General features: G+C 41.1%; 1 protein-coding gene across 2 annotated transcripts in view; it reads left to right on the top strand.

Annotated features, from left to right (window-relative positions):
• Nucleotides 1-26529, top strand: part of syne1a (spectrin repeat containing, nuclear envelope 1a) — a 115749-nt gene that overhangs the window by 81229 nt on the left and 7991 nt on the right. Inside the window, exons 57-87 of one of the 2 annotated variants that reach the window (XM_060866126.1) lie at nt 81-213; nt 331-513; nt 639-788; nt 2053-2229; nt 2487-2642; nt 2994-3149; nt 3928-4098; nt 4215-4348; nt 4431-4635; nt 5392-5574; nt 8431-8577; nt 8656-8810; nt 10491-10638; nt 11588-11682; nt 11994-12234; nt 12564-12758; nt 14459-14584; nt 14848-15003; nt 16087-16245; nt 16341-16507; nt 19800-19962; nt 20089-20276; nt 20577-20727; nt 21089-21271; nt 22490-22627; nt 23204-23395; nt 23562-23871; nt 23974-24042; nt 25027-25085; nt 25493-25619; nt 26064-26263. In XM_060866126.1, coding sequence (XP_060722109.1) covers nt 81-213; nt 331-513; nt 639-788; nt 2053-2229; nt 2487-2642; nt 2994-3149; nt 3928-4098; nt 4215-4348; nt 4431-4635; nt 5392-5574; nt 8431-8577; nt 8656-8810; nt 10491-10638; nt 11588-11682; nt 11994-12234; nt 12564-12758; nt 14459-14584; nt 14848-15003; nt 16087-16245; nt 16341-16507; nt 19800-19962; nt 20089-20276; nt 20577-20727; nt 21089-21271; nt 22490-22627; nt 23204-23395; nt 23562-23871; nt 23974-24042; nt 25027-25085; nt 25493-25619; nt 26064-26263 — 5017 coding nt within the window. The remainder of the gene's footprint in view (nt 1-80; nt 214-330; nt 514-638; nt 789-2052; nt 2230-2486; nt 2643-2993; nt 3150-3927; nt 4099-4214; nt 4349-4430; nt 4636-5391; nt 5575-8430; nt 8578-8655; nt 8811-10490; nt 10639-11587; nt 11683-11993; nt 12235-12563; nt 12759-14458; nt 14585-14847; nt 15004-16086; nt 16246-16340; nt 16508-19799; nt 19963-20088; nt 20277-20576; nt 20728-21088; nt 21272-22489; nt 22628-23203; nt 23396-23561; nt 23872-23973; nt 24043-25026; nt 25086-25492; nt 25620-26063; nt 26264-26529) is intronic. The other variant, XM_060866125.1, reaches the window with a different exon arrangement.

Below are 26529 nucleotides of genomic sequence, written 5' to 3'. Positions count from 1 at the left end.
CTCTCCCTTCCTTCCTTCCTTCCTTCTGACATGAGTGTCTGCCCTGACTGCTGTGTCTCTCCTGTACCACTTTGTTGTAGGTATCAGAGCGAGTCAGCAGAACTGGGTCAGTGGTTGTCCTCTGCTCTGGATCGGCTCGAGTTCTGGAGCACGCAGTCTGTTACTGTTCCTCAGGAGCTGGAGACGGTCCGAGACCACCTGTACGCTTTCCTGGTAAAGACCTTTTCCAACATTTTTACAACATTTCCATCCTGGAGTTTTGTATTTTTCTTTGAAAGTGTTACAGTGCTGTTCCTCTGCCTCACTCTCATCTTTATCATGGGTCTTTAGGAGTTCTCTAAAGAAGTGGACGCTAAATCGTCCCTGCGCTCATCTGTCCTGAGCCGCGGGAACCAGCTACTGAGGCTGAAGAAGGTGGACACAGCGGCGCTTCGCACTCACCTGGCACAGTTAGAGACGCAGTGGGCAGAGCTTCTCACACGCATCCCAGTGGTGCAGGAGAAACTCCACCAGGTGAGACGAACCTGAGAGGAAATCTGACACATCAGTTTCACCTCGAAACACTGACGTTACATAAAACACAGAGAGCTTTATTGTTAACTTTATTAACATTATCGTTGTATATTTGTATCTTACAGCTCCAGATGGAGAAACTGCCGTCTCGTCACGCCATCACTGAGCTGATGAGCTGGATTTCTCTCATGGAGAACATCATCCAGGAGGACCAGAACAAGATCCTTGAAGCAGTGGGCTCAGAGGTGGTGCAGACCTACATCCAGAAATACAAGGTAGCTGAGAAAGACATGAGAAAAACATCACACACACACACACACACACACACACACACACACTCTGAGCTTAACATTGAAATCCAGCTGACTGATGAGTGCATTACATTTGGCCCTGATGCAGAAAGTGAGGGCATTCACATGTCTGATTACTCTCAGATTTGGACAAATAGAATAAATTCTCTTTTAAACAACTAGTTTTTTTCCTTTCCTTTGTTTCTCCTTTCTCACTTTTTTTTTTTAGTTTTTATATTATTATTGTTTTAATTTATTCCTTAATAATCCTTCACTTTATTTTATACCTGTCATTTGAGTATCTTTTAGTCTTTATATATTTATACTTTTATATATATTTCTATCTTTTTGGATTTATATTTTGTATATTCATCTTTCCCTATGGCACGGTGGCTTAGTGGTTAGCACGTTCGCCTCACACCTCCATGGTTGGGGGTTCGATTCCCGCCTCCACCTTGTGTGTGTGGAGTTTGCATGTTCTCCCCGTGCCTCTGGGGTTTCCTCCGGGTACTCCGGTTTCCTCCCCCGGTCCAAAGACATGCATGGTAGGTTGATTGGCATCTCTGGAAAATTGTCCCTAGTGTGTGAGTGCGTGAGTGAATGAGTGTGTGTGCCCTGTGATGGGTTGGCACTCCGTCCAGGGTGTATCCTGCCTTGATGCCCAATGACACCTGAGATAGGCACAGGCTCCCCGTGACCCGAGGTAGTTCGGATAAGCGGTAGAAGATGAATGAATGAATGAATGAATGAATCTTTCCCTATTCCTCCTTCTCTTTTCATTCTTACTTTTTGCTGTATTTATTTCCTTCTGTTCCTTTATTCCTTTTATTTTTTTTAATAAAAAAATGTGTTTTCTTATTTTTGCCTTATTTTAATCTACATTATCTTTCACCTGGTTTAACACTGTTTTCCTAATTTTTTTAAAATTTGGAATCATTTCCCCATCTTCTCTTTTATTTCTTCATTCTCTATATTTTTCCTGTTTCCTTTTATCTATTTATATTTTTTTACTTTTATAATTTTTTCCCTTTTTGCTTTAAAAATAAGCAAACACTTTTATTATTTGTTTGTTTGTTTGTTTGTTTGTTTTGTGGACTTTTCGCTCATCAGCCCTGTTATAAGTGCAGTTGATCCCAGACGATTTATTTAATAACTATTTATTTTAGTTATAAATATATTTTATATATAATGTGTAATAAAATCCCAGTCCAGTGCTCAGTTACAGCGTCTCCTTCTTCCTCCTGCTCAGGGTTTCGAGATCGACTTGTCCTGTAAGCAGCTGACGGTGGACTTTGTGAATCAGTCGGTGCTGCAGATCAGCAGTCAGGACGTAGAGGGGAAGCGCAGCGATAAGACAGACTTTGCAGAGCGTCTGGGGGCCATGAACCGGCGCTGGCAGATTCTTCAGGGCCTCATCAGCGAGAAGGTCAGTGCAGAAATCCACATCAGCCTACTTTTAGATTCAGTCTTAACTGTAACATGATGCAGTACAAAAACAATTTAAAAAAGGAGAACCGACAGAACGACCTATGAGCGAGGAAGATGATTGACTTGGAAATAAATCCATAATAAATATAAATACTTTATATATCTATCTATAAATAAATCTTTAATAAATTTAGTAGTCTAGGAGGTCCATCACTAATATTACATGGATGGTGATGTTCTCACTCTCTGATTCAGATCACACTGTTGGAAAGTTTACTCGAGAGCTGGTTGGAGTATGAGAGCGGAGTCCAGAGCCTGAAAACCTGGATCAGTATACAGGAGGAGAAGCTGAAGAAGAAACCCAGGATCGAGGACGTGGCCTCGGTTCAGAACCTGCTGAAAGACTGCCAGGTTATCAGACGCTCCTGCTTTCTGAACGAATGATTTACTGCACGTTTGTTTAGCAAATCCTGAGCAAATATCTACAGAGAGAATTATTCTCTCTATACAGCAGCTGGATAAATAAATACTCACCGTTTTAGTTCTTCTGCCACCAGCGGAAGCCTCATAAACCTTCACATCTTGAAGGTGTTTATGTCTCGAGAAATTAGCATAAAATTTGAAAAAAAAAACTCACTATACAATTTTCTTTATTTTTAAAAAAATATTTTTAGAAAATCTTTATTATTATTTATATATTAATATTTATTGTTATATATTATATTGATTATTAAAGCCGACTGACCGTGTGTGTTTATTCAGGAGCTGGAGGAGTTGGTGAAAGAGAAAGAGAAGGACTTGGAGAAAGTGGAGGAAAAAGGATGCTCGCTCATCCAGGGCAAGAAAGGAGATGCCTCCGCTATCGTCATGGAAACGCTTAAACGGCTCAACCAAGCTTGGACCAACCTGGACCAGTTGGTGAGTTCAGGATGGAGTGAGAGTTATTAGAAAAAGAGAGATATTTGTAAGGTTTCAGTGTAAAACAACCTTCACTTTGTGATTTTATTTATTATTACCTGCTTTAATTCAACAACAATTCAGACTTGTCTTTCCTCCACAACTTCCTCCAAGTGCACTGCGAATATTTTATTTACTTTTTATTTACTGCAAACACTTTCATAGAAATAAGTAAAAGTCTCTACCAAAAGAATTTGTTGTCTAATCATGTTATAATTAGGAACATTAGATATTTCTTTACTTGCAGAGGTATAAATAACATTTGTAAGAATTACTGATAAAATCTCATTTAATTGGTTTATTAGATAGAAGGAATTCATCTTCTGTTAAAACCTCATGTGGGTGAGAGAGAGAGAGAGAGAGAGAGAGAGAGACAGAAGTAGAGAGAGAGAGAGAGAAAGAAGTAAAGAGAGAGAGAGAGAAGTAAAGAGAGAGAATATAAAGGTTGTGTAAAGAGATGATCAGAATGGGTGTGGGGGTTGAGAAAGAGTGAGGGAGGGAGATAGGAGGAATAGAGGCGGCAGTAGTCACTGTGCTGCTCAGTGTTTTTAAAGAAGGAAAAAGAAGCTGATTTGATTGGATATCTCAGCAGCACAGCTCTTAATGATGTATTTGTTTTAACTCCGCCCCTTTTTCTACATAATTACTCGAATCAAAAGTTTAATCATGATCAAGAAAGTAAAGGCTTAATGCAATTAAAAATCACTATCCATGATTGTGTGTGTGTGTGTGTGAGTAGGTTGGCCAGGTAAAGATCAGTCTGCGTGCCATGCTGGAGCAGTGGAGTCTGTACAAGCGAGCTTCTGAAGAGATCCATGGCTACCTGATGGAGGGACAGTACTCTATCTCACGCCTCAGGTTCCTCACCGGTTCTCCAGAGGCTGTCCTTGTGCAAGTGGAGAACCTGGAGGTATGGAGATTGTTTCTTGCTCTCTAACAAAAGAACATAGCAGTGTATATAACATGTCTAAACAAGATTTTGTTTGGTAAGATGTTGTTAAATTGGGTGTGGTTTTGTCACGTTAGGGTCTTCAGGAGGAGCTGGAGAAGCAGGAGAGCAGTGTGAAGAAGTTCGGCTGTCTCACCGAGCAGCTGCTGAAAGACTGTCACTGCACTGTGGCTGATTCCCTCACCACAACCCTCACTGACATCAACCACAGGTGAACCTTCACCTCAACATCTGTCCAGCTTTCGTTGCAGATCAGACGGCAGGTTGTTACACCTCTGTGTGTGTGTGTGTAGGTGGAACTTGCTGCTGGAGCAGATTTCTGAGCAGTTGAGGAGCAGTAAGAACCTGCTGCAGCAGTGGCAGTGCTACAAAGAGCTCCATGACAGCAACAGCAAGGATGTGCAGAGACTGGAAGAGAGGGCGGAGTGTTTACTCAACAGCTCCACCCACAGTGTGACCACAGAACAGGAAGTAAAGAACTGGATCCATGACTGTAATGTGAGTGTCTACAGCAAGGGCCTTCAGGTATAGACACCTGTATGTCTAGAATGAACGCCTGCAGTCACTACAGCCCTTTGTGGATAAGTTTGAAAACCCCTGGTGTAAAAGATCCATCTAGGATACAGTAAAAAATATATCATATTAGAAATTGTGTTATATTCTAGAACTTCACTCACTCTGCCTGACTGACCTGAATAACTTACTGATTCACTCACTCATTGATTCACTGACTCACTTACTCACTCACTCACTTATTGATTCACTGATTCATTCACTCACTTACTGATTCATTCACTCACTTACTCACTGACACACTTACTCTCTTATTCACTTACACAGTGATTCACTAACACTTTAACCCTCTGATTCACTCACTCTCTCTTTGATTCACTCACACACTCGCTTATTGATTCACTAATTCTTTCACTCACCGATTCACTAACTTTCTGAGTCCCTGATTCTTTCGCTCACTCACTGATTCACTAATCCTCTCACTCACTGATTCACTCACACACACTCACTGATTCACTAATCGTGTCACTCACTGATTCACTCACACACACTCACTGATTCACTAATCCTCTCACTCAATCATCATATCACTTGCTCACTCACTCCCTCCTTCCCTGACATGCTCATTCACTGATTCAATCACTTACAGACTCATTAATTGACACATGATTATATCAGATTCTGTCAGTGTACAGCAGACTCATTTGTGTGTGTGTGTGTGTGTGTGTGTTCTTGCCAAAGGACTTACTGAAGGCTCATAGCTCGGTCCAGGCCAAGCTGCAGCAGCTGACTGATGCAGAGGAACAGTTGAGGCTGCAGGTGGAGCCATCATCCATGGCAACCATCCACACAGACTACCTGTCACTCAGCCGGCGCCTAGCAACAGTGGGACATGCCCTTTACAGGCAGCAGGAATTGATGAAGGTGCAATTAGAATCTAATAAGAAAGCTGTTTATTAAATAAATTTATTTAAATTTATATTTCGTCACTGTCGGGCGGAATCCTCGTATCTCCAAAACCATTATTTTTCAGGAAATTAAAAAAACGTCATATTTTTTTTAGTTATTAAACATTGTATCGTTAAAGTTGTTATTATACCTTATATTGCTATCATATACTGTTGTGTACCAACATTAACACAACATTTTCCCAAAGTCACATTTTATCGGAGATACAAGCTTTATGACTTGGAAGCAGGGAGATACGAGATTATGCTGTCATTGATAAGAATTTTTACGGACACAGACGTCGCTGCTGCGGACACGTTAAGCCTTTTGACAAATGACAAGGCTTCAATAGTTAACCAAAGCTAATGACTGTAGTTACATACATCTTCCTAAACTCTATTTTAAAGGTTTAAGAGCTATAAGTGATGCAATACAAAACACGATAAGCTGATTAGGCTGTCTAATAGGTGGAAATTAGTCTAATCTGCTCGCAAACTTACCTTCGTGGCTCACGGGTTTCTTTCTGCACAGAAGCATTACAGCTATCGATTTTTAACAAAACAGGCCTACTCAAATGTATCTAACCTAACTATTTTCACTTGTTAGTGTCCAAAAAACAACATGTTCAACATGTGTTTTACATGCACAGTGCCAAGAGAGGCATTGTCTATAAGTAGGCTGATTTAAAGTCAGTAAAATAATAATAAAAACAATAATTATCTGTATAAAATGTATAAAATTTAATGCGGCCTAGGGCTTTCGAGCCACATGCACCAAATTCGGATATGTTATAGACCCTTGACTGAAGTTTGTTGCTATTACTTTTCTAAGCGATCCGAGTACTGGTACTTCTGGTACCGGGTCTCAAAGTGTCCTTTTTTCCCATAGACTCCCATTATAAACTTTGGAGGTTTATAACTCGGCAAGCTTTCGAACTACCTAAACCAAACTCGGCCAGCTCCTTTAGGGTGATATGCTGAGCAAAGAAAAAATTTGTGCAAAATCAAAAAACACTCAGAACAATGAGGGGAACTTCCTCACGGGTATTCTGATCACGTCACGTAACATCACGTGATGTCACCCTTATGTCCCCTTATGTCCACTCGCCATATTGCACAACATGGGCATGTGATATATCAAAACACTCAGCACAATGAGGGGAACTTCCCCGCGGGTATTCTGGTGACGTCACATGACGTCACATGATATCACGTGAAAATCAAAAATTAGCACAACATGAACATGTGACATATCAAAACGCTCAGCCCAATGAGGGGAACTGCCTCAGGAGTATTCGGATGACGTCACATGCTCATCTCCACTTGCCTCCAAATGTTTTGGCACCCTATCTTTCTGTCCACTTGCCTCCAAAAGTAACACTAACCCTTATGTCCACTCGCCTCCAAAAAGCGCGGCCTTTGCAAATCTAGTTTAATAGTGGTGTCCAATTTAATTCAAATATTATATTATAAAAAAAATTTTCAAACGTCAATGAACATGTATAATAAGCAGTAATAAATAGTAATAAATAGATATTTAAAACACATCAATAACACAGATAAACATAGATAAAATCATAGTTAAAGGAATAGTTCACCCAAAAAATAAAATTAATAAAGGTCAAATTATCGTTTTACTAGGTTATTAGGCATGTTTACCTATAATAACGAGGCAAAAAGCCAGCCAGCTTGCTTAAAGTGATGAGCATGACGGCAAAGGCAGCTACTTGTTGAACATAACGGTTTGCCTTGACATTGTAAGATCCAATCCTATCTTATCTGCAATGCACAGGGTTTAGTCCGCGTTGCAGTGGATTGTCTTGCGCTAAATTCCTGTCCTCAGACGAACTAGCGGGGGTCAAGATTTTTTTCTTTGAGCCCCACGAAAATCACTTTAGATATCACTTTAAGACGTGTTGATTCGTTGCGACTCTTAATCTTGAGGAGAAATATGCCGCGAAGCTCTCCCACGGAGTGAAGAAGAGGTGGAGTTATGAGGTTTCTCAGACAGTTGAAGTGTCCAATGGAGTTAAGAGATTTGTGCTCAAGCTATTTTCAAGGCTTTAGATTGGTTAATAACTTGTAAAAATAACAGACCCACGTGGGGACTGACCAATAGCATCGATATGTGAAAAAATATGAAATTGACAAAATTTTGCCATACGAGGTTTCTGCCCGACAGCGATGATTTATACATAATGTGAGAATAATTGTATAAAATACTTAATCTTTTTTGATAATGTTGCAGAGTTTTTGTACAGAGCACAATGTTCTTTTCTCACACACACACACACACACACTCTCTCTCTCATACACACAGATACCTTGACCTTAGCATAACCTCCTCTACCTGGTACATCTGCTCTGCTACAATACACTTTGTATGAAAGCAGTTATGAAAAACATGATACTGCAGGCGGGAGGTTTCCTGCTTCATGATAACGGTCAAGCCTGCTTTTGCAGATACTAACATTAAGCTCTGCACACACACATTACACCCGTCCTCCTTTTTGTACTACTATATATTCATGTTTGACACAATAAAGTTTGGACTTCTCTTTGAAAGACTGATTCGTGTGTTTCATTGAGAATTCTCCGAGTACTCGCCGGAGAGAGAAATCAAGCAGAGCCGCAGAAATCAAGCAGAGTCAGAGCGGCTAACTTCAGGAATCCTGTCCAGGCGGCAGATGATAGAGAAATAATTCCTTACACATAACATTTAAAAGAGCTGGATCCTGGTGGTATTGTTTCCATGGCAACCACTTACACAGGGGCTCTTTATGGCTGACAAATGGATTTAAATTGTGTGTATTGTCTGCATTTGCCTCCTCAGGCGGGTTTGAAAGACTACGAGAGCTTCAGGGAAGAGCTGCGCTGTCTGAGCCGGTGGCCAGAAGAGGCACAGGAGGTGCTGAAGGAGTCGGATCCGACCGCGTCTGCGGATCTGTCTGCTGTGCAGGAACTCATGGACAAGCTCAAGGTACGAACTGATACAACTGTTGCTTCCTGACCAATATTCTGTAGTGTGTGGAAGCTGTGATTAACTCTATGTGTGTAGATCCAGATGCTGAACCTGAGTCGTCTGTCTCCTGATCTGGAGCGTTTAAACCGTCTGGGCTACAGACTTCCACTAAACGATCAGGAGATCAAAACCCTTCAGAATCTGAACAGGAACTGGACGTCCACCTCGGCACACAGCACAGAGAGATTCAGGTACAAATCACTGATACTGAAAAGATTAACCTACTTGGGTATTAATTAATCAGCCTGCAGTTAATGTTAATTTCGTCACCTATTTTTAATTTAGTCTTAGTCTTAGTCTTGTGCCAAATGTCCTTGATAGTTTTAGTCATATTTAGTCATTCACATATCTTTTTTTGTTAGTCAAGTTTTAGTCGACTAAAAGTCTCGTCATTTTAGTCTAGTTTTAGTCAAAAGAAAACTCAAGGTATCTTAGTCAAGTTTTAGTCGACTAAAAGTCTTTTAATTTTAGTCTAGTTTTAGTCAAAAAATTGTAGTCTCTCACTCACTCACTCACTCATCTTCTACCGCTTATCCGAACTACCTCGGGTCACGGGGAGCCTGTGCCTATCTCAGGCGTCATCGGGCATCAAGGCAGGATACACCCTGGACGGAGTGTCAACCCATCGCAGGGCACACACACACACACACTCTCATTCACTCACGCAATCACACACTAGGGACAATTTTCCAGAGATGCCAATCAACCTACCATGCATGTCTTTGGACCGGGGGAGGAAACCGGAATACCCGGAGGAAACCCCCGAGGCACGGGGAGAACATGCAAACTCCACACACACAAGGCGGAGGCGGGAATCGAACCCCCAACCCTGGAGGTGTGAGGCGAACGTGCTAACCACTAAGCCACCGTGCCCCCCAAAATTGTAGTCTTTTTTTAAAATAACACATTATTACTGAGATTATTACTGATAAACATTTCAGTAAAAAAAGTGTTTCACATATCTCAAACATTGGTTAAATGTCATAATTACCTGACAAAATACACTTGTTGAATGATTTTTGTTGAATGCAAATGTTAAATGTGTCTGGTTTTCAATTTCTGATTTAGGAGACACATTCACAAATGATTAACTTGTTCTGAAGAGTATTTTTTTTTAACCAACACAATTCAAAAGCTGGGGCCCAACAGACTCCGACTGACAAGTTACAAAGGTTTTTAAAACTGTTTTGGTTGCCTTGTGTCTCATGTTTCTGTTCAAATCAGAAATAAAATAAATATACTCAGAAAAACTGAATATGTATTTAAACAGTGCATACACTCGAACCTGACTGCACATCACATTTTTTACTTTAATGATACTGCTTTTAATCGTAATGCAAATACCGGTCATCGGGACATAAGCTGTCATGTACAATAAGAGCCTGCGCAGCGACAGGAAATATAATTTAACACAAAAATCCTGCCTAGACCAGGGGTGGACTTTTTTTCGCTCAGGAGTTTTTTTTGAGCGGCTTGTGGAAGAATTCTTTCTATGCACACACTAAACTGCGCGAAGCCGCGAACTCGTTGTGAATATTTGAAAGGCGTAACAGCTGATGAAAAAGCAGAGACAATTGTAGACGAAAATGAAGAGAGATTTTATCTTAGTTTTTATTTTATACAAAACATTTTCGTCTCGTCTTTTTTCGTCAACAATAATGCATGTTAATTTAGTCTTAGTCAGCGTTTTTGGACAGTGGTGCAGTCTTGTCATCGTCTCGTCTTAGTCATGAAAAAAAAGGTTGTTGACGAACATATTTCGTCTCATCTCGTCTGACGAAATTAACACTAGCCTGCAGGCATTTTTATCTTGCCTCGCTGGTGATGAGAAATAAATAAATGTGTGTGTGTGTGTGCGTATGTATGCACAGTAAGCTCCAAGCCCTGGTGCTGCAGAGACAGAGTTTCCTGGAAAAGTGCGAGACGTGGCTCAGCTTCCTGAACCAGACGGAGGAGAAGCTCGGCACTGAGATCTCAGGAAATTACCAAAGTCTGTTAAAGCAGCAAAGAGAGCACGAGGTACCACATTATTTACCCATTACAATGCGATTTAAACTGATAATAATGTCCTAGAGATAAACATTTATTACAGAATGACAAAGAGCTTTTAATATGCATGAATATGCAAATCAGGAAACACCCCCATGTCCTTCTTCAGTTTAGTAATATATCCAAGTCTCAGATTATTTACTAATTAGTTTTCTAGTTGCCAAATTATAGAGTTACCATGACAACCATGATTTTTAGTGTACAAGATTTGGGTTCTAATTACATTTATCCAACGATTAAGGGATGGATCTAGGTTTGAGCTTAGTGATAGATGGTTGAAAATAATGATAAACAAAATAAATTTGTTTATGTTAATATTATATTTTTTGTACATATCAGTGGTGTGATAAATGTGCGCTAGCTGTTTGGCTAATGTTGCCGATAATAGAGAACGGGGGCATAGAAGCCTTTATTATCCAAATATACATTACAGCACAGTGGAATTCTTTTCTTCACATACCCCAACTGAGGAGGTTGGGGTCAGAGTGCAGGGGCATTGATTCAGTGCCCCTGGAGCAGGGAGGGTTAAGGGCCTTGCTCAAGGGCCCAGCAGTGGCAGCTTGGCTGTGCTGGGCCTTGAACCCTGATCCTCCGATCAACAACCCAGAGCCTTAACCAGTTGAGCCACCACCGCCCATAATAGCTAAAAAGGATGGAAGGGGGCGTGTACTAATTTGCATATTCATATCTGACATAGATTCTGTTTGATTTTGTTGTCTACATTAAACGTTTGTGATATTTCAAGTTAAAGTTATTTACCATTTTTATTATTCTAGAGAAATGATTTTTATCGGTTCCTGGAAAAGACAACAGACATTTTGTTGTCCTTGTTTCAGCTGGACAACAGATCTTGTCTGCCTTAGCGTTTGTTTAATGTGTGTATGTGTGTGTGTGTGTGTGTGTGTGTGTGTTTCTGCAGCTGTTCCATGCTGAGATGTTCAGTCGTCAGCAGATCCTCTACTCCATTATTAGTGACGGCCATCAGCTCATGAATCAGGAACGAGTGGAAGACAGGTCTGCTGAGTAAAATCGATTTTAGAGTCATATTTGTTTTCTTATTATGGTATAACTAAAAAATGTGACTTTAAGATTGTTCAAGTGGTTGTTTTTTAACAGTGTTGGGTTCTATAGTGTATCACAGTGTGAAGTGTTTCCTCAGAGGAACAAACAAACAAAAAGGTTCCTTAGGAAATTAAAAGTCCTGATGTTACTCCTGTACTCGTGTAGTTTTTTCACAAATGTTTGATCAGATTTTATTAAAAAAGTATATATCAAGACTAGGATTCTGACCGCCGACTTTTCTCCTTCTTTCCTTCGGACCACAGAGACGATTTTGGCCTGAAGTTGGCGCTGTTGAGTAATCAGTGGCAGGGCGTGGTGCGGAGAGCGCAGCAGAGGCGGGGCATCATCGATGCGCTGGTGTGTCAGTGGCAGCGCTACACCGAGCTCTCGGACAAACTCAGACACTGGTTGCAGGAGGAGGCTCTGGATCGTGAGGAGGAAACGCAGCAGCAGGGACGAGTCATGGCTTTACAGCAGGCTCGAGGAGTTCTCGACCGCATTCAGGTGAAAATATAAAGACTTACCGTCCCGGAGCATCTGTACAATACAGCCTCCGTATCATATTCACCGTATTCACAGAATCGAACAGACCCTGGTGATGGAAGTAACTTCACCGACTAAAAATAAATGTAACGAAACTATCTCTATAATAGTATTTTGCTAATATTGCTATTCATTGTCTCCAGGCTAGTTTCTCCATTTAAAGCTATGTTTTTCCGGCCCATAAATAAGCTCCGCCCCCAGCCTAATCAGATCTAGAATATTGTTAAGCATCCAAAGCAACCTCGCTCTGGATCCGGCTGTTAAACCTCTTGCTCTCTGCTGCCTCCTAGTTGAAGGAACGGGTGCTTCAGAGGCAGCAGGGCAGCTACATCTTGTTGGTGGAGGCAGGAAGGCAGCTTCTCCTGTCGGCTGATACCCAGGCGGAGGCTCTGCTACAGGAGGAGCTGACGGAGCTGCAGGAGCGATGGAGGAGCGCTAGCATCCGCCTGGACCAGAAGAAGAAGGAGCTGCTCTCGCTACTAAAGGTAACATCAGAACTAATCGATATTTACGATAATGCTAATCAGAGGTTCATATATAGCGAGCAGATCGTAGGCAGAGTTTTGTTTTGTTTTGTTTGTTTTACCAATGATCATGGTAATTGTTAAACATCAGCATATTTTAGCACCACTGAAGCTAGTAACAGTTACTGTTTGCTAGCAACTGTAATGTAATAATCCACCATGTTGGCAACGGACAGATTAACACATTTTTTGATGAAGCGTAAGTCGGTAAGCTAATTTGTTTAATTTGTTTGTGTCTTTTTGTAGATCATAGTTTCACAATTGCACAACTTTCACAAATTGGCTTTGTATTTTAAGTTGTTCTTGTTCGCATCCGCTAACATTACCTCGAATTAACTAGCCATGGCTCTGTAGCTTAGACAGGAAACGTTAGCACAGAGTAGAACTGATAAGAAGTTCAAGTTTTAATAAATTCTCTAAACTCCACTGACTGTGTTTCAGTATTACTGTGTTATTCTGTTGGACACTCTTTATGGCAGTTATTGTTCATGTTTGTTTTTTCTGTTAGTTTAGTCTTTAGCTCTATTCAGACGGTGTTCATTTCTCTGCTTGACCTCCCGAGTCAGATTTTTAATTGTCTCCTCAGAGATAAGATTCTGATAGCAGTTCAATTTACATTTACAGCATTTAGCAGACGCCACTTATCCAGAACGACTTACATTTTATATTCAACTGAGCAATTGAGGGTTAAGGGCCTTGCTCAGGGGCCCAACAGTGGCAGCTTGGTGGACGTAGGAATCAAACTCACAACCTTCCGATTGGTAGCCCAAAACCTTAACCACTAGGCTAGTTTTTTTTTCCCCATAAATGTTTTTCACAAAAGCGTGTTTGAGTTTATTTCTGAATGCTTTAAAGGTTTTAAATATATTTTAAAATTTTGGTGTTTTATTTCCAAAAATACATATAACTCGAGCAGGATATCTTCAGTTACACGTTGATTTGGGCAAAAAAAATACCTTTCAATAGCTTCGATCCCAGGAATGAGTAATTAAAGAACGGCAGTGTTGTTAAATTTTTATATTTAAATACACAATCGAGACCACACCGAATCCCACGCTGTATAAAATTCATGTACGATTATCAGTCACATTTCCGTGTGAAGTAAAGCTTTGTCTGCACTAAACCAAAGCAATAAACTGTAAAAGTCTTGAGCGTTAAATTCTCTCTTTAAATTTTTCCTTCACACTCGAGTAGCAGTGAGAGAAAGAGAGAGATGGAGGGTGTGAGTGAGTGTGTGAGGGAGATGAAGAGTGTGAGGGAGACAGAGAGAGAGAGAGTTGGGAAAGCAGAGACCCGGAGGTGGTGTGAAAAGAGACGCAGTGTGTCCGTATGACGCAGCATTCAGAGGGACGGAAATATCCGGAACATAGACAGAGATGCTGATTTTTTGTTAGCAGAAGATGGCAACGGCTTTCTCTGTAATGTTTTCATCTCCTAGGGGATGACGAAGAAGGTATTCGTGTGTGTCAGTGTGTGCAGGTGTGTGTGTGTGTGTGTGTGTGTGTGTGTGTGTGAGAGAGAGAGAGAGAGAGAGAGAGAGAGAGAGAGATGTCTTTGCAGGTCTGAGGTCAGGTTATAAGTTGCTATGTTTTTGTGATGCACATGTGATTTTTGACTGCATAGATTCTGCTGTGTGTTTCAATGTGTGTGTGTGTGTGTAGGACTGGGAGCAGTGTGAGAAAGGAATTGCTGCGTCACACGAGAAGCTGAGAGCATTCAAGAGGAAGCTCTCTCTGCCTTTACCTGATCACCATGAAGAGCTGCACAACGAGCAAATCCGCTGCAAGGTGAATCTCACGCTCACGTCAGCTTCATGTGACAGAAAAGCTCCTCTTCCGCTCCTACACCGTTTTAATGATTGTAGTGTTTTAACGTCTCGCAGTGACGTTAAAACTGTGAGGAGATAGATCAATATTTATTAACGAGACGCATCATCGGACGTGGTTGAGGTTTAGTCCCTGCTCTCTGACATGCTTCTCTGTGCACCACAGATGTACAGACTGTTTATAGACGTGTGTGTGTGTGTGTGTGTGTGTGTGTGTGCACGCAGGAGTTAGAGGGCAGCACAGACGGTTGGGCGGACGACGTGGCTGCTTTGTGTGTGCTCAGAGACTCGTTGTTGTGCAGCCTGAGCTCTGACGACCTCACAGTCCTACAGGAGAGACTGGAGCTGCTGCAGAGACAGTGGGAGGAGACGTGTCACCAGGTAACCACACACATAATACACACACACACATTATACACACAAACACATTATACTCACACACTTTACACACGTTATACACACACATTATACACACACATTATACACACACACTTTACACACACGTTATACACACACACTACACACATTATACACACACATTATACACATACACACACACATTATACTCACACACTTTACACACGTTATACACACACATTATACACACACTACACACTCGTTATACACACACACACACTTGACACACATTATACACACACACACATTATACACACACACTTTACACACATTATACACACACATTATACACACACACTTTACACACACACACACACTTTACACACACACTTTACACACACACTACACAAACACACATTATACACACACACTTTACACACACACTTTACAAACACACATTTCACACACACTTTACACACTTTACACACGTTACAAACTTTACACAAACACACACATTACACACACACTTTACACACTACACACACTTTACACAAACACACACATTACACACACACTTTACACTCTACACACACTTTAAACACTACACACACTTTACACACACACATTACAAACACACACACTTTACACACACTTTAAACACCACACACACTTTACACACACACATTACAAACACACACACTTTACACACGCACTTTAGACACACACGGATTACACGAACACACACACATTACATGAACACACACACACACACACACACACTTTACACACACATTTCACACACATTACACACACACTTTACAAACACACACATTACACACACATACACACACTTTACACACATACACACACTTTACAAACACATATTTCACATACAAATTACATACACACACACACACACACACAAACACATGCACTATCCATTCAGAACAGTCCTGACACGTGTTCTGCAGTCACATTCCTCACACAGGTGCTATACGCCACATGTTCCTCTTACGCACAAACATACACACACACACACGATTTGTTGAGGCATGGAAAACATTAACAAATGTCTTACAAAATTAATTTATGTGTGTGTGCTTGTAGCTAACCCTGCGTAGGCAGCAGGTGAGTGAGAAGCTGAACGAGTGGGCCGTGTTCAATGAGAAGAATAAGGAGCTGTGTGAGTGGCTAACTCAGATGGAGAGCAAGGTGTCTCAGAATGGTGACATCACCATCGAGGAGATGATCGAGAAGCTTAGGAAGGTGAGAGTGAGACGTCACCCCTGAATCCTATAAACCTCCAAGCCCTGTGGCTTCTCCCTTTGTTAATTACATGTGATTGTTTGTGTGTGTGTCAGGACTATCAGGAGGAGATCTCTGTAGCTCAGGAGAATAAGCAGCAGTTGGAGCTCATGGGTGAGAGATTGGCTCATTCTAGTCACGAGAGCAAAGCAGCTGAGATCCAGTATAAACTGAGTAAAGTGAACGAGCGCTGGCAGCACCTGCTCGACCTCATTGCAGCCAGGTGAGACACACACATGTACACGCGCGCACGCACACACACACACATACACACACAAAGCTGCATATAAGACCTCTGTCTTACTGGTTCTGCATGAGGATCCTGATGATCTCAGCCATTTGCACATGTGAATGTGTGTAAGAGTACATGAGTATGTGTATTCATATGTGTGTGTGTATATATGATTGTAAGTGCATGAGTGTGAGTGTGTGCGTATGTGTTAGTAAGTGCATGAGAGTGTGTAAGTATGTGTGTATGTAAGTGCGTGTGTGTGTGTGTATAAGTGCATAAGAGTGTCAAATGTGTGTATGTAAGTGAATGAGTGTGTATACATGTGTGTGTGTGTAAATGAGTGTGTGTGTGTGTGTGTGTGTGTAAATGAATGAGAGTCTGTGTGTGTATGCAGGTGCATGAGTGTGTGTATGCAGGTGCATGAGTGTGTGTGTGTGAATGTGTCTGTGTGAGTGTGTCTGTGTGTGTGTGAGTGTGTCTGTGTGTGTGTGTGTGTGTGTATTTAAACTCATGAGACTGTGTGTACATGCATGAGTGTGTTATTGTGTGTGTAATGAAGTGCACAAGTGTGCATGTGTGTGTAAGTGCATGTGTGTGTGTTTTACCTAAGAACACAGAGCAGAACTCACACCAAGACACCAAGAGAAAAAAACAAAAGCTGTTGATCTGAGGGCTGTGATGATCATTTGTGTAATGAGTGGAAAAGATTCCTTTGTCATTTCCTTTGTGTGATTTTCAGTTCTCCAGTGTTGTAATGTGTCTATATTAAAAGTGTGTGTAGGTTTGGGAGGTTGGTTAGTTAGTTAGCCAGTATTACAGTAGCTAGGAGCTGAAGAGCGTTGTCATGGTTACGGTCAGTGGAACGCTCAGTTTCAGGTGACATGTGTGCAAGACGGTGATGAGTGTCTCAGTGTCTCAGCAGCACGTGTGTCCCTGACTAACAGATTCATAAACAAAAACACACAAGTCACGGCTCTGTTTCATCCTAATAAAGAAAGATACAATACAATGTGTAATATATTAATCATTATTAATAGAAAACATTGTTAATTTTATGTTAATTATTATAAGAAGTTCATTATTATAATCTGTAATATTTATAAATATTAAATATATATTTTTGTAAGTTTAAGGGAAGAACCATATGGCATCTTAAATAAAAAAAAGAAATATTGGAAACATTTACAGCTAATAGAATTACAATAGAATTACAATAGAATTACTGCTAATCATTTATTATTTCATATCTTTTATACTAAAAGATCATGCTAGGTGTTTTGGAAAGTTTAAAAATGAAAATGAGTGATTTTCACTGTCTACTGTACAAACACACACACACACACACACACACACACACGCATTTATATTTACAGCATTTGGTAGACACCCTTATCCAGAGCAGTTTACATTATCACACTCACACACACACACACACACTCACACACACTCACACACACACGCACACACAGGCATGTGTTAATGACTGTAGTCTTATTTTAGCTGCAGAAGGACCCGTCACTCACTCAGTCACTGCTACATGCCTTTTCTCAGGAGCAGTTGTCTCCACTACACACACACATGCACACACACACATGCCAGTAAAGGGCAGCAGACTCGGAGTAGAGGCGAAAGCGAGTTTGAAGCAGGGGAAAGGTTTTGTTTAGGATCAGGATCAGAGCCGTTTGTCCTCATGGTGTTGGACCTGGGCACAGAGAACATGGCACAAAGTCCAGAGCGAAACTCAGAGCTGCCGGAGTGCGACTGTGACATCACCAGGCAGGTCTTTTACCTCATTTTATACCAAATCTTACAAGATTCAGGGCTTGTTTCTGCCTGCTTTCTCATTATAATCAATTTATTGATCATAATGGATTAGTTCATGAAATATTTGTTTATGAAATATTTAACTATCCTGCGTAGATCCAGTCTGCACTGACACCCAAAAAAAAACAAAAAACAGTGGTCCGGATATTGGAGAGAACAACGATCCAGTCTGATCCTGTAACAAATAGAAATCATTTGTTTGTTAGTTTTTCACAACTGGGAGAGGAGTGTATTGTTTTGTTCAGTTTTTTCTTTCTTTTTTAATTTATATTTATTATTCATTACATTTATTATGTCTACCTCATAAGTGAAATAGTTGATTTGTTTTTTTTTTTTGTTTTTTTTAACTTTTTTTTTTAACTTTTTTTTAATCTGAACTGCTTCCAAATCCCCCCAAAAAATAAAAAATGGAAAAAGTGTTTAAAAAAAAAAAATCGCTTGGTATTGGTACTGGCTGATCCAGAGCAAAAAGCGGTCTCGAGTTATCTGTAGTCCTGAGTCTGTTGCTGGAGTTAAGAGTTCATGAGAAACTCTCCAGGAACATGCACCTCCTTCTTCTTCTTTTCTTCTTCTTCTTTTCTTCTTGTTCTTCTTTTTTAATTTTATACAGAAAGTAAATATTGCATGACCTCCTTTGCAGCTGTAGGCTGTAAAACAGACGTAATGACGAGTCTGCACCTGTTAACCACTATATTAGGAACACAGCACTGATACCTTGCTCTCAGAACAGTATCATTTCTTCATGGCTTGGCTGACACAAGGTTCTGGAGAACATCTGCACGGTTGTGTGACAGTTTTTAGTTCAGATTGGTATCTGATGAATCAGGAGGAGCAGTGAACTGGTGATCAGACTGAGACCACCTGTGTTCAGTCCCAGTGTGTATTCGAGGTATAAGAAGCTGCTCTGATGTTAAGAGGAGAAACTGTGGACCTACAGAGTTGCACTTGTCCAGTAAGAGCAATGAGATACGCCGTGGTATCGACTCCAGACATTTAAATGGTATTGTGTGTATATTTCTTCTATGATTTAGTCTTGGGTTTTAATTTAAACTTGTTCAGTTAAAGGGAAGTTGAACAGGATAATATCTATAATGTATCTATAACCTTGTCAAATATAATAACTATAAGACTGTATTGTTTTCTATATTGTAGTGATTCTTGCCTCTGTAACATTACAGGCGCTCTGTTAATATAGTTAAGTTTTTGGTGTCTGTCTATGTAAAACTGGTGGTTACTCCAGTTCTCCATCATTTAACTTCTTTATAAGATTCCTTCTCTCTCTTTCTCTCTCTCTCTCTCTCTCTCTCTCTCTCTCTCTGTCTGTCTGTCTGTCTCGATCTCTCTCTCTCTTTCTCTTTCTCTTTCTCTTTCTCTCTCCCCCATAAATAATCCCATGTTTTGAAAAAGAATAAAGGGTTAAAAATATGCATGGGCTTAAAATAGATGTGTGTGTGTGTAGGGTGAAGAAGCTGAGGGAGACTCTGGTGGCGGTGCAACAGTTGGATAAGAACATGAGCAGTTTGCGTTCGTGGCTCACAAACGTCGAGACTCAACTGTCGCGGCCAATCGTCTACGAGACCTGTGACACAAACGAAATACAGAAGAAACTCAGCCAGCAGCAGGTAACACACACACAGGCACACACACACAGAATCCAGATAACATGAGGTGTGAGATATATCTGTGGGATGTTTCAGAATAGAAAGTGTGGGAAATGTGTGTGTGTGTTTGTGTGTGTGCACCTGCAGGATTTGCAGCGTGACATTGAGAAGCACAGCACGGGCGTGGCCTCAGTGTTAAATCTGTGTGAGGTTCTGCTGCACGACTGCGACGCCTGCGCTACAGAGAGCGAGTGCGACTCCATCCAGCAGGCCACACGCAGCCTGGACCGCCGCTGGAGGAACATCTGTGCCGTCGCCATGGAGCGCAGGCTGAAGTAAGAGTTCAGGAGGAGATGATTTGTAAAGGACACACACCACAGACACACAGCACTGACTAAACCCTCTTCATCTTCCTTTAACACTCCACTCTAAGGGTTTATAAACTCCCAACACTGTAAATTTACACAATGTTCTACTCTATAATCTGTGAGGAAAAAACCCTGAGAGAGAAAAGTGTGTAAGATCAAAAGACCTTCAATTTTAATAAAGTTAAAGATTTTAATAAAGTAACTGATACAGAACATCTGTGTGTGTGTGTGCGTGTGTGTTCGTGTGTGATGTGCGTGTGTGTGCAGGATCGAGGAGACGTGGAGGTTGTGGCAGAAATTTTTAGATGATTATTCTCACTTTGAGGACTGGTTGAAGGCTTCAGAAAGAACTGCGGCTCTGCCCAACTCATCCGGAGTGCTCTACACCGTCGCTAAAGAGGAGCTGAAGAAGTTTGAGGTAAATCAGATGAGAGAAACAGCAGATTGCAGCTAAAAAAATAAAGACTTTAAGTTTCTAAACTGAAAAAGTGTTTTTACAGAAAAATGGTATTGAAAAAAATATCAACTGACATCATTGCAAAGCACTGAAGCATAGAAAGAGAATAAAAATGGTAAAGTTTAAAATTAAATGACTATTTAATGTACTATTTACTATTACTATTAATTTACTATTAATTTACAACAAATGAATTCAACAATCACACGTTGTGTTTTTTTCATCTCTTGCTATAGAAACAAGCCAATTAATGTTCTGACCAATGAATCAGAGCACAGAATGCACTATAGTACAATTGTGTGTGTGTGTGTGTTTTTTACAGGCATTTCAGAGGCAAGTTCAGGAGTGTTTAACTCAGCTGGAGCTCATCAATAAGCAGTACCGGAGGCTTGCTCGTGAGAACCGCACCGACTCGTCCTGCAGCCTTCGCCAAATGGTGCATGATGGGAACCAGCGCTGGGACACGCTGCAGAGGAGAGTGGCGTCCATCCTGCGCAGGCTGAAGGTGACTGTAATGAACAGCATCACATCACCACAAGAACAAAAAGAAAAGAAAAAAGCTTTGTGTTTCCACCACACGCTACAGCAACACACAGATTCACACACATACAGAGTTATCATGTCCTCACTTAGCAGCATTAGCCACGCTAGCAAGTCGCATACAGCTACAGTTAACTAGCTAAACACTGAGCTGAACTTTTAACTCAAGCTAAATGTTTAATATAATTAAAATCAAACCTTAAAAACCAAGCTAGCTATCAGGAGGCATGTTTTAAATATGGTGTACTTAAGACACGTAGCTACTCAAACTAGTAAGCTAGCTAATATTTACTTTAGTATCTATCACTCAGCTAACTCTTATATACAATGAATAAACCTGCTAGCTATTATATGTGGTAATGAAATGTCATAAAGTTAGCATGTCCTCATTCAGCAACATTAGCTATGCTAGCCCGCTGCATACAGCTACAGTTAGCTAGCTAAGTACTGAGCTGAAATTATAACTTTAGCTAAACTAGCACACTAGGTCATTTCAGTAAGCATCAATGAGTACAGTGTAATTAAAATTTGGCAAAGTTTAGCAAGCTAGCTAACATGAGGTATATTAAAACTCAAAGCCACACAGTTAAGCAAGCTAGCTATCATTTACACTATTAGCTAACATTCAGCTAACTCTTATGTTCAATATATAAATAACTTTTCATTAATACATTTGTATACACGTTGTTTAACATTAGCTATGCTAGCTAGATGTGTGCAGGTACAGTTAGTTAGCCGAACACTGTAATGAATCTAGAGCATGTTCTAAAGTAACAAGCCAGGTCATTTTAGTAAAACCAAACTTTAGCAGCCTGCTAACATGAGGCAGGTGGTAAGTGTTACATATGTAAAGCTCATAGCCACATAGTTAAGCAGGCAAACATTTAGAATATTAGCTAGCAGTAAGTTTGCTAACTCTTGTTAGCTATTACATGATGTAATGGAAAATCATAGACAAGTTCACTAGCAAACTAGCTAACAACAAGCTAGCTGTTATCATTCATAATAGGCAAGTTTTCTAGCTTGTGTTCGCTCTGATTCTGGTGGCTGCTGTGTGAAAAGAAATCAAGCTGGCTGATTAAAAATCATCTGTGTTTAATGATGGTTGATTAGAGTAACATTGCTGTAGATATATTGTGTATAGAGTCAAGTTGAGTGGAGTGATGAACGTGTCGTCCTGCAGCACTTCATCGGCCAGCGTGAGGAGTTTGAGACGATCAGAGACGGAGTTCTGGTGTGGTTGACAGAGATGGACCTGCAGCTCACCAACATCGAGCACTTCTCAGAGTGTGACGTTCAGGTCAAAATCAAGCAGCTCAGGGTAAGGAGTGTGTGTGTGAGTGAGTGTGTGTGTGTGTGTGTGTGTGTGTGAGAGTGAGTGAGTGTGTGTGTGAGAGCAAGTGAGTGTGTGTGAGAGTGAGTGTGTGTGTGAGAGTGTGTGTGTGCGTGAGTGTGCATGAGTGTGTGTGTGCGTGAGTGTGCGAGAGTGTGTATGTGTGCGTGAGTGTGTGAGAGTGTGTGTGTGCATGAGTGTGCATGAGTGTGTGTGTGTGCGTGAGTGTGCGAGAGTGTGTGTGTGCGTGAGTGTGCGAGATTGTGTGAGAGTGAGTTTGCAAGAGTGAGTGTGTGTGTGTTTTACATTTATTTTTCCGTTTATGACCCAGTCCAGTTATAAGCTCCACCCCTAAACTGCACTAAGTCGAAGGCTTGTGAGTGGTCAATGTGAGTGGTCACTAAAAACGACACACTGAACTCTTTAAACATGTGATAAAAGAATTCTTCAAATGTAAATGCATAGATTCAGCATTCAAGTTTTTTATTTATTAAAATGTTTTTAGTATTTGCATTTGTATAGTTTATATTTTTATGTGTGTGTGTGCGTGTGTGTGTGTGTCAGGCGTTCCAGCAGGAGATTGATCTGAACTCGGTGAAGATCGGGAGCGTGTTCAGTCAAGGTGAAGCTCTGATGGAAAAGAGCGAGCCTCTGGACGCTGCTGTAATAGAGGAGGAGCTGGACGAGCTGCAGCGCTACTGCAGGGAAGTGTTCGGACGCGTCGATCGATACTACAGGAAGCTCACGCGTCTGCCGGTGAGACGAGGCGTTGTTACATTCTACTCCTTTTCACCACATTCATCAGCATGGTTCCAAACACACAGAGTGTTTTATTCCTTACTTCTTTTTCCCGCAATTAAATTCTGAACTCTGAACCAAGCCGTTAAACCTGGACGTTTCTTCCGTGTCGTTTTGTTCACAGCTGGCTGATGATGAGTGTGATGGTTCAGATCGTGAGTTTGACCTCGATGGCTCAGGTGAGCTCTCTGACCTCCAGTGGGAGGAGGGGAACTCTTTACCCAGCACTAACAGCCAGACCCCCTCTGTGAGTCCGGCGCCGCTGCGTGCCAACTGCTCGGGTCGGGAGACTCCGGCCAGCGTGGACTCCATCCCCTTAGAGTGGGACCACGACTACGACCTTGAGCCCATGGGTAGTACCATGTCATCGAATAAGAGGGGGCAGGATGAGGAGGATGAGGATGTTGGTAGCAGCTCTACAGCAGCTCTCAAAGGTGTGTTTGTGTATGTGTGACTTGAAAGCGGCTACGTATACACTCTGCCGCTGTATTAAATAAAAGGCTGGTATATTCTGTCGTGTCTCTCTCTCTTCACAGACGTAGTGATTCCCGAGAGTCCTGAGGCTTATATAAAACTGACAGAAAGCACACTGAGGTCCTCCTCTGGTATGCACCTAGTGCAAGCATGTAGAATTAAACATACTCAGGTGGCATCATCTCCGACACGCTGCATGCGGTTCAGCATGTTGCTTTACATAAATCACATCATTTCCATGTTGCCATTTCTGTCCAAAAATACACCGGATCACACTCTATTTCTGTCCTCTTGCATTTGACTCATCTAATAGTAATTAATAAAAATAAAAGCACGCTTTAACTAATAGTCTCATTATGATTCCATAACGCTTGAGCTTGTGGATGGGTGAAAGGCATGTCTAAATTACAAAGGGTGAAAGGCGTGTCTAATGTTTTAGCTTCTCGGTCTTGTACGTAAAGACAAAACGCAAAAAGTTTTAATCATTTTCTAGGAAAATAATCATAGATAAAGCTGCAGTACAGTAAATGAAAAACACTGCATACTTTTGATTTTGTATAGTTAGTTACATTTAATGTTGTGGAACTTTTCATGATCATGTTTGTGTTACACAAACTTTAGACAGTTTGACAGAACCTTCACTTTTTCTATAAGTTAATGAGGAAAAACAAACACAAACTCTGTGAAACATGTAAACCTGCCTGTTACAAAGCTCTGACACTGGAGACTCCTTCCATTAATAAAGCCTCCTCACAGAACACAGTCACACTTATTTTTTGCATTTTATTCGGAGTATCTGCCACATGAATGAGCTGTTGCCATAGAAACAGCACCTACAAGTTTCTGTGAGTGAGCTGTTACCATAGAAACCGCATCTTGCTAATAACGTCAGAGCTGCTGTTATAGAAAATGAATCAACACCTTTGACCCATAAATCTGATTTGTTACTAATTCAGCATCATCTTTCTTCATTAACATCATTTAAAGCCAAGACCAGCATCTATATGGCATGTAAAACATCTGATGCAGTCAAAATCATTAAACCTCCTCGTGTTTTTCTCCCTCAGCGTGGTTTATTCGTTCACACGTCTTTCTGATGCGTTGTTCCCTCGCAGGTGACTCGGCTCGTAAGGTACTGGACCTGGACAGCCATAACGCCTCGTACAGCGGTTATGTAAGTACACTTTAGCAGTCACTTTAGATCCAGGCCAAGGCTGTGAGGCTGTGGGAATTATTTAGTCTAGGAGAATAAAATGTTGAATAAACTGTAGAATATCAGGCGTTTGTAGTGCAGGAGTTATACAGAGTTATCATCCAAACCAGCAGATGAACTAATACAAATTTGGGTTTGATCCAAACAGGTAAAGGTCATGCCAAAGCTCAAGTGCCTGAAATAGATTTTCCTCAATAGCTTCCTGTTTTTCTTACGTGTTAAAGCCTCAGATGAGACTGACAGGCACTCAGTAAACAGAAATACTCCACTCGAGTCCTACTCATTTTCCAACCATAACCGGACCTGGAATTACAGGTCGGCTCTTCCGCACGCTCTTGTCTGAGGTGTGTGTGTATGTGTGTGTGTAGATGCGTCTGATGGGAGACTGCCGAGACAGTTTAAGCGCTCTGAAGAGAGCCGAGGGAAAGCTGGAGGAGGAGGAGAGCGACCTGGCCGGATTAAACAATCCCGAGACTGCAGAACCACAGAACACAGGTTCCAATCCCCACTCATCAGTTCACAGCTACTTCTACAGGAACTGGAACCTATTCCAGAACTCAGGATCAGGATCTCTGCACATGCAGCCCAGTTTTATTTCATAATCTTTTTAGTTTCTGCTCTAAAGTTCTGAAAAACAATAAGTTCAGAGGTTGGCTGCCATGTTTGCGTTATTCCCATGAGAAGTTAGAGGGTGTGTGTCGTCATACTCCGACCTCACAGACGGATGTGGTGATCGTTAGCACACTTACAGTCATGTTGAACAGAAGTGAAGAAAACAATAACCACCTTAATGAAAAAAGCATCTATTGTGTAAAAAGTCTTGCAGGGGTTTAAAAAGTGTGTTTTTACATGCAGGTGTTTTCTTACCAATATAAAGGCTTGTCCTTTCTTAGTGCTCTTTTTAGCTGGAGATCATGTAAAAATTGTTTTACTCTGTAGGTGTGATCAAGCGCTGGGAGCTCATACAGGCTCAGTCCCTTAACTCCAGTGAAGACTTGCTGCTACGGCAACAGCTGACCTCTGACCTGGAAAATATGGAGGTGTGGCTTAGTGGTATAGAGGAGGAGCTGGCTGAGCTGAAGGGGAGGAACTTGAGCACAGATATACACACTATTGACCAAAGGATCAAAAAACTCAAGGTGTGCGTGTGGGTGTGTGTGCATGTGCGTGTGTGTTCACATGTCTGTAGTATAAAAGATATTAGATGTGAGTCTAACTTGTCTATAAACTGAACCTCACTGAACTTAATACACAAAGCCTGACCTCAGTGACCTGCTTTACACTTCGACAGAACTGCTGCTGATAAACAACTGCTGAAACCAACCAGAAACAAACAAACAAACAAAGACTGAATAGATATATAATAATAATAATGATGATTATGATCATTATTATGAATAATATT

The sequence above is a fragment of the Tachysurus vachellii genome, chromosome 3 (assembly GCF_030014155.1).
Source record: "Tachysurus vachellii isolate PV-2020 chromosome 3, HZAU_Pvac_v1, whole genome shotgun sequence".
NCBI classification, from domain to species: Eukaryota; Metazoa; Chordata; class Actinopteri; order Siluriformes; family Bagridae; genus Tachysurus; species Tachysurus vachellii.
This window is presented reverse-complemented; position numbering and strand designations above follow the sequence as displayed.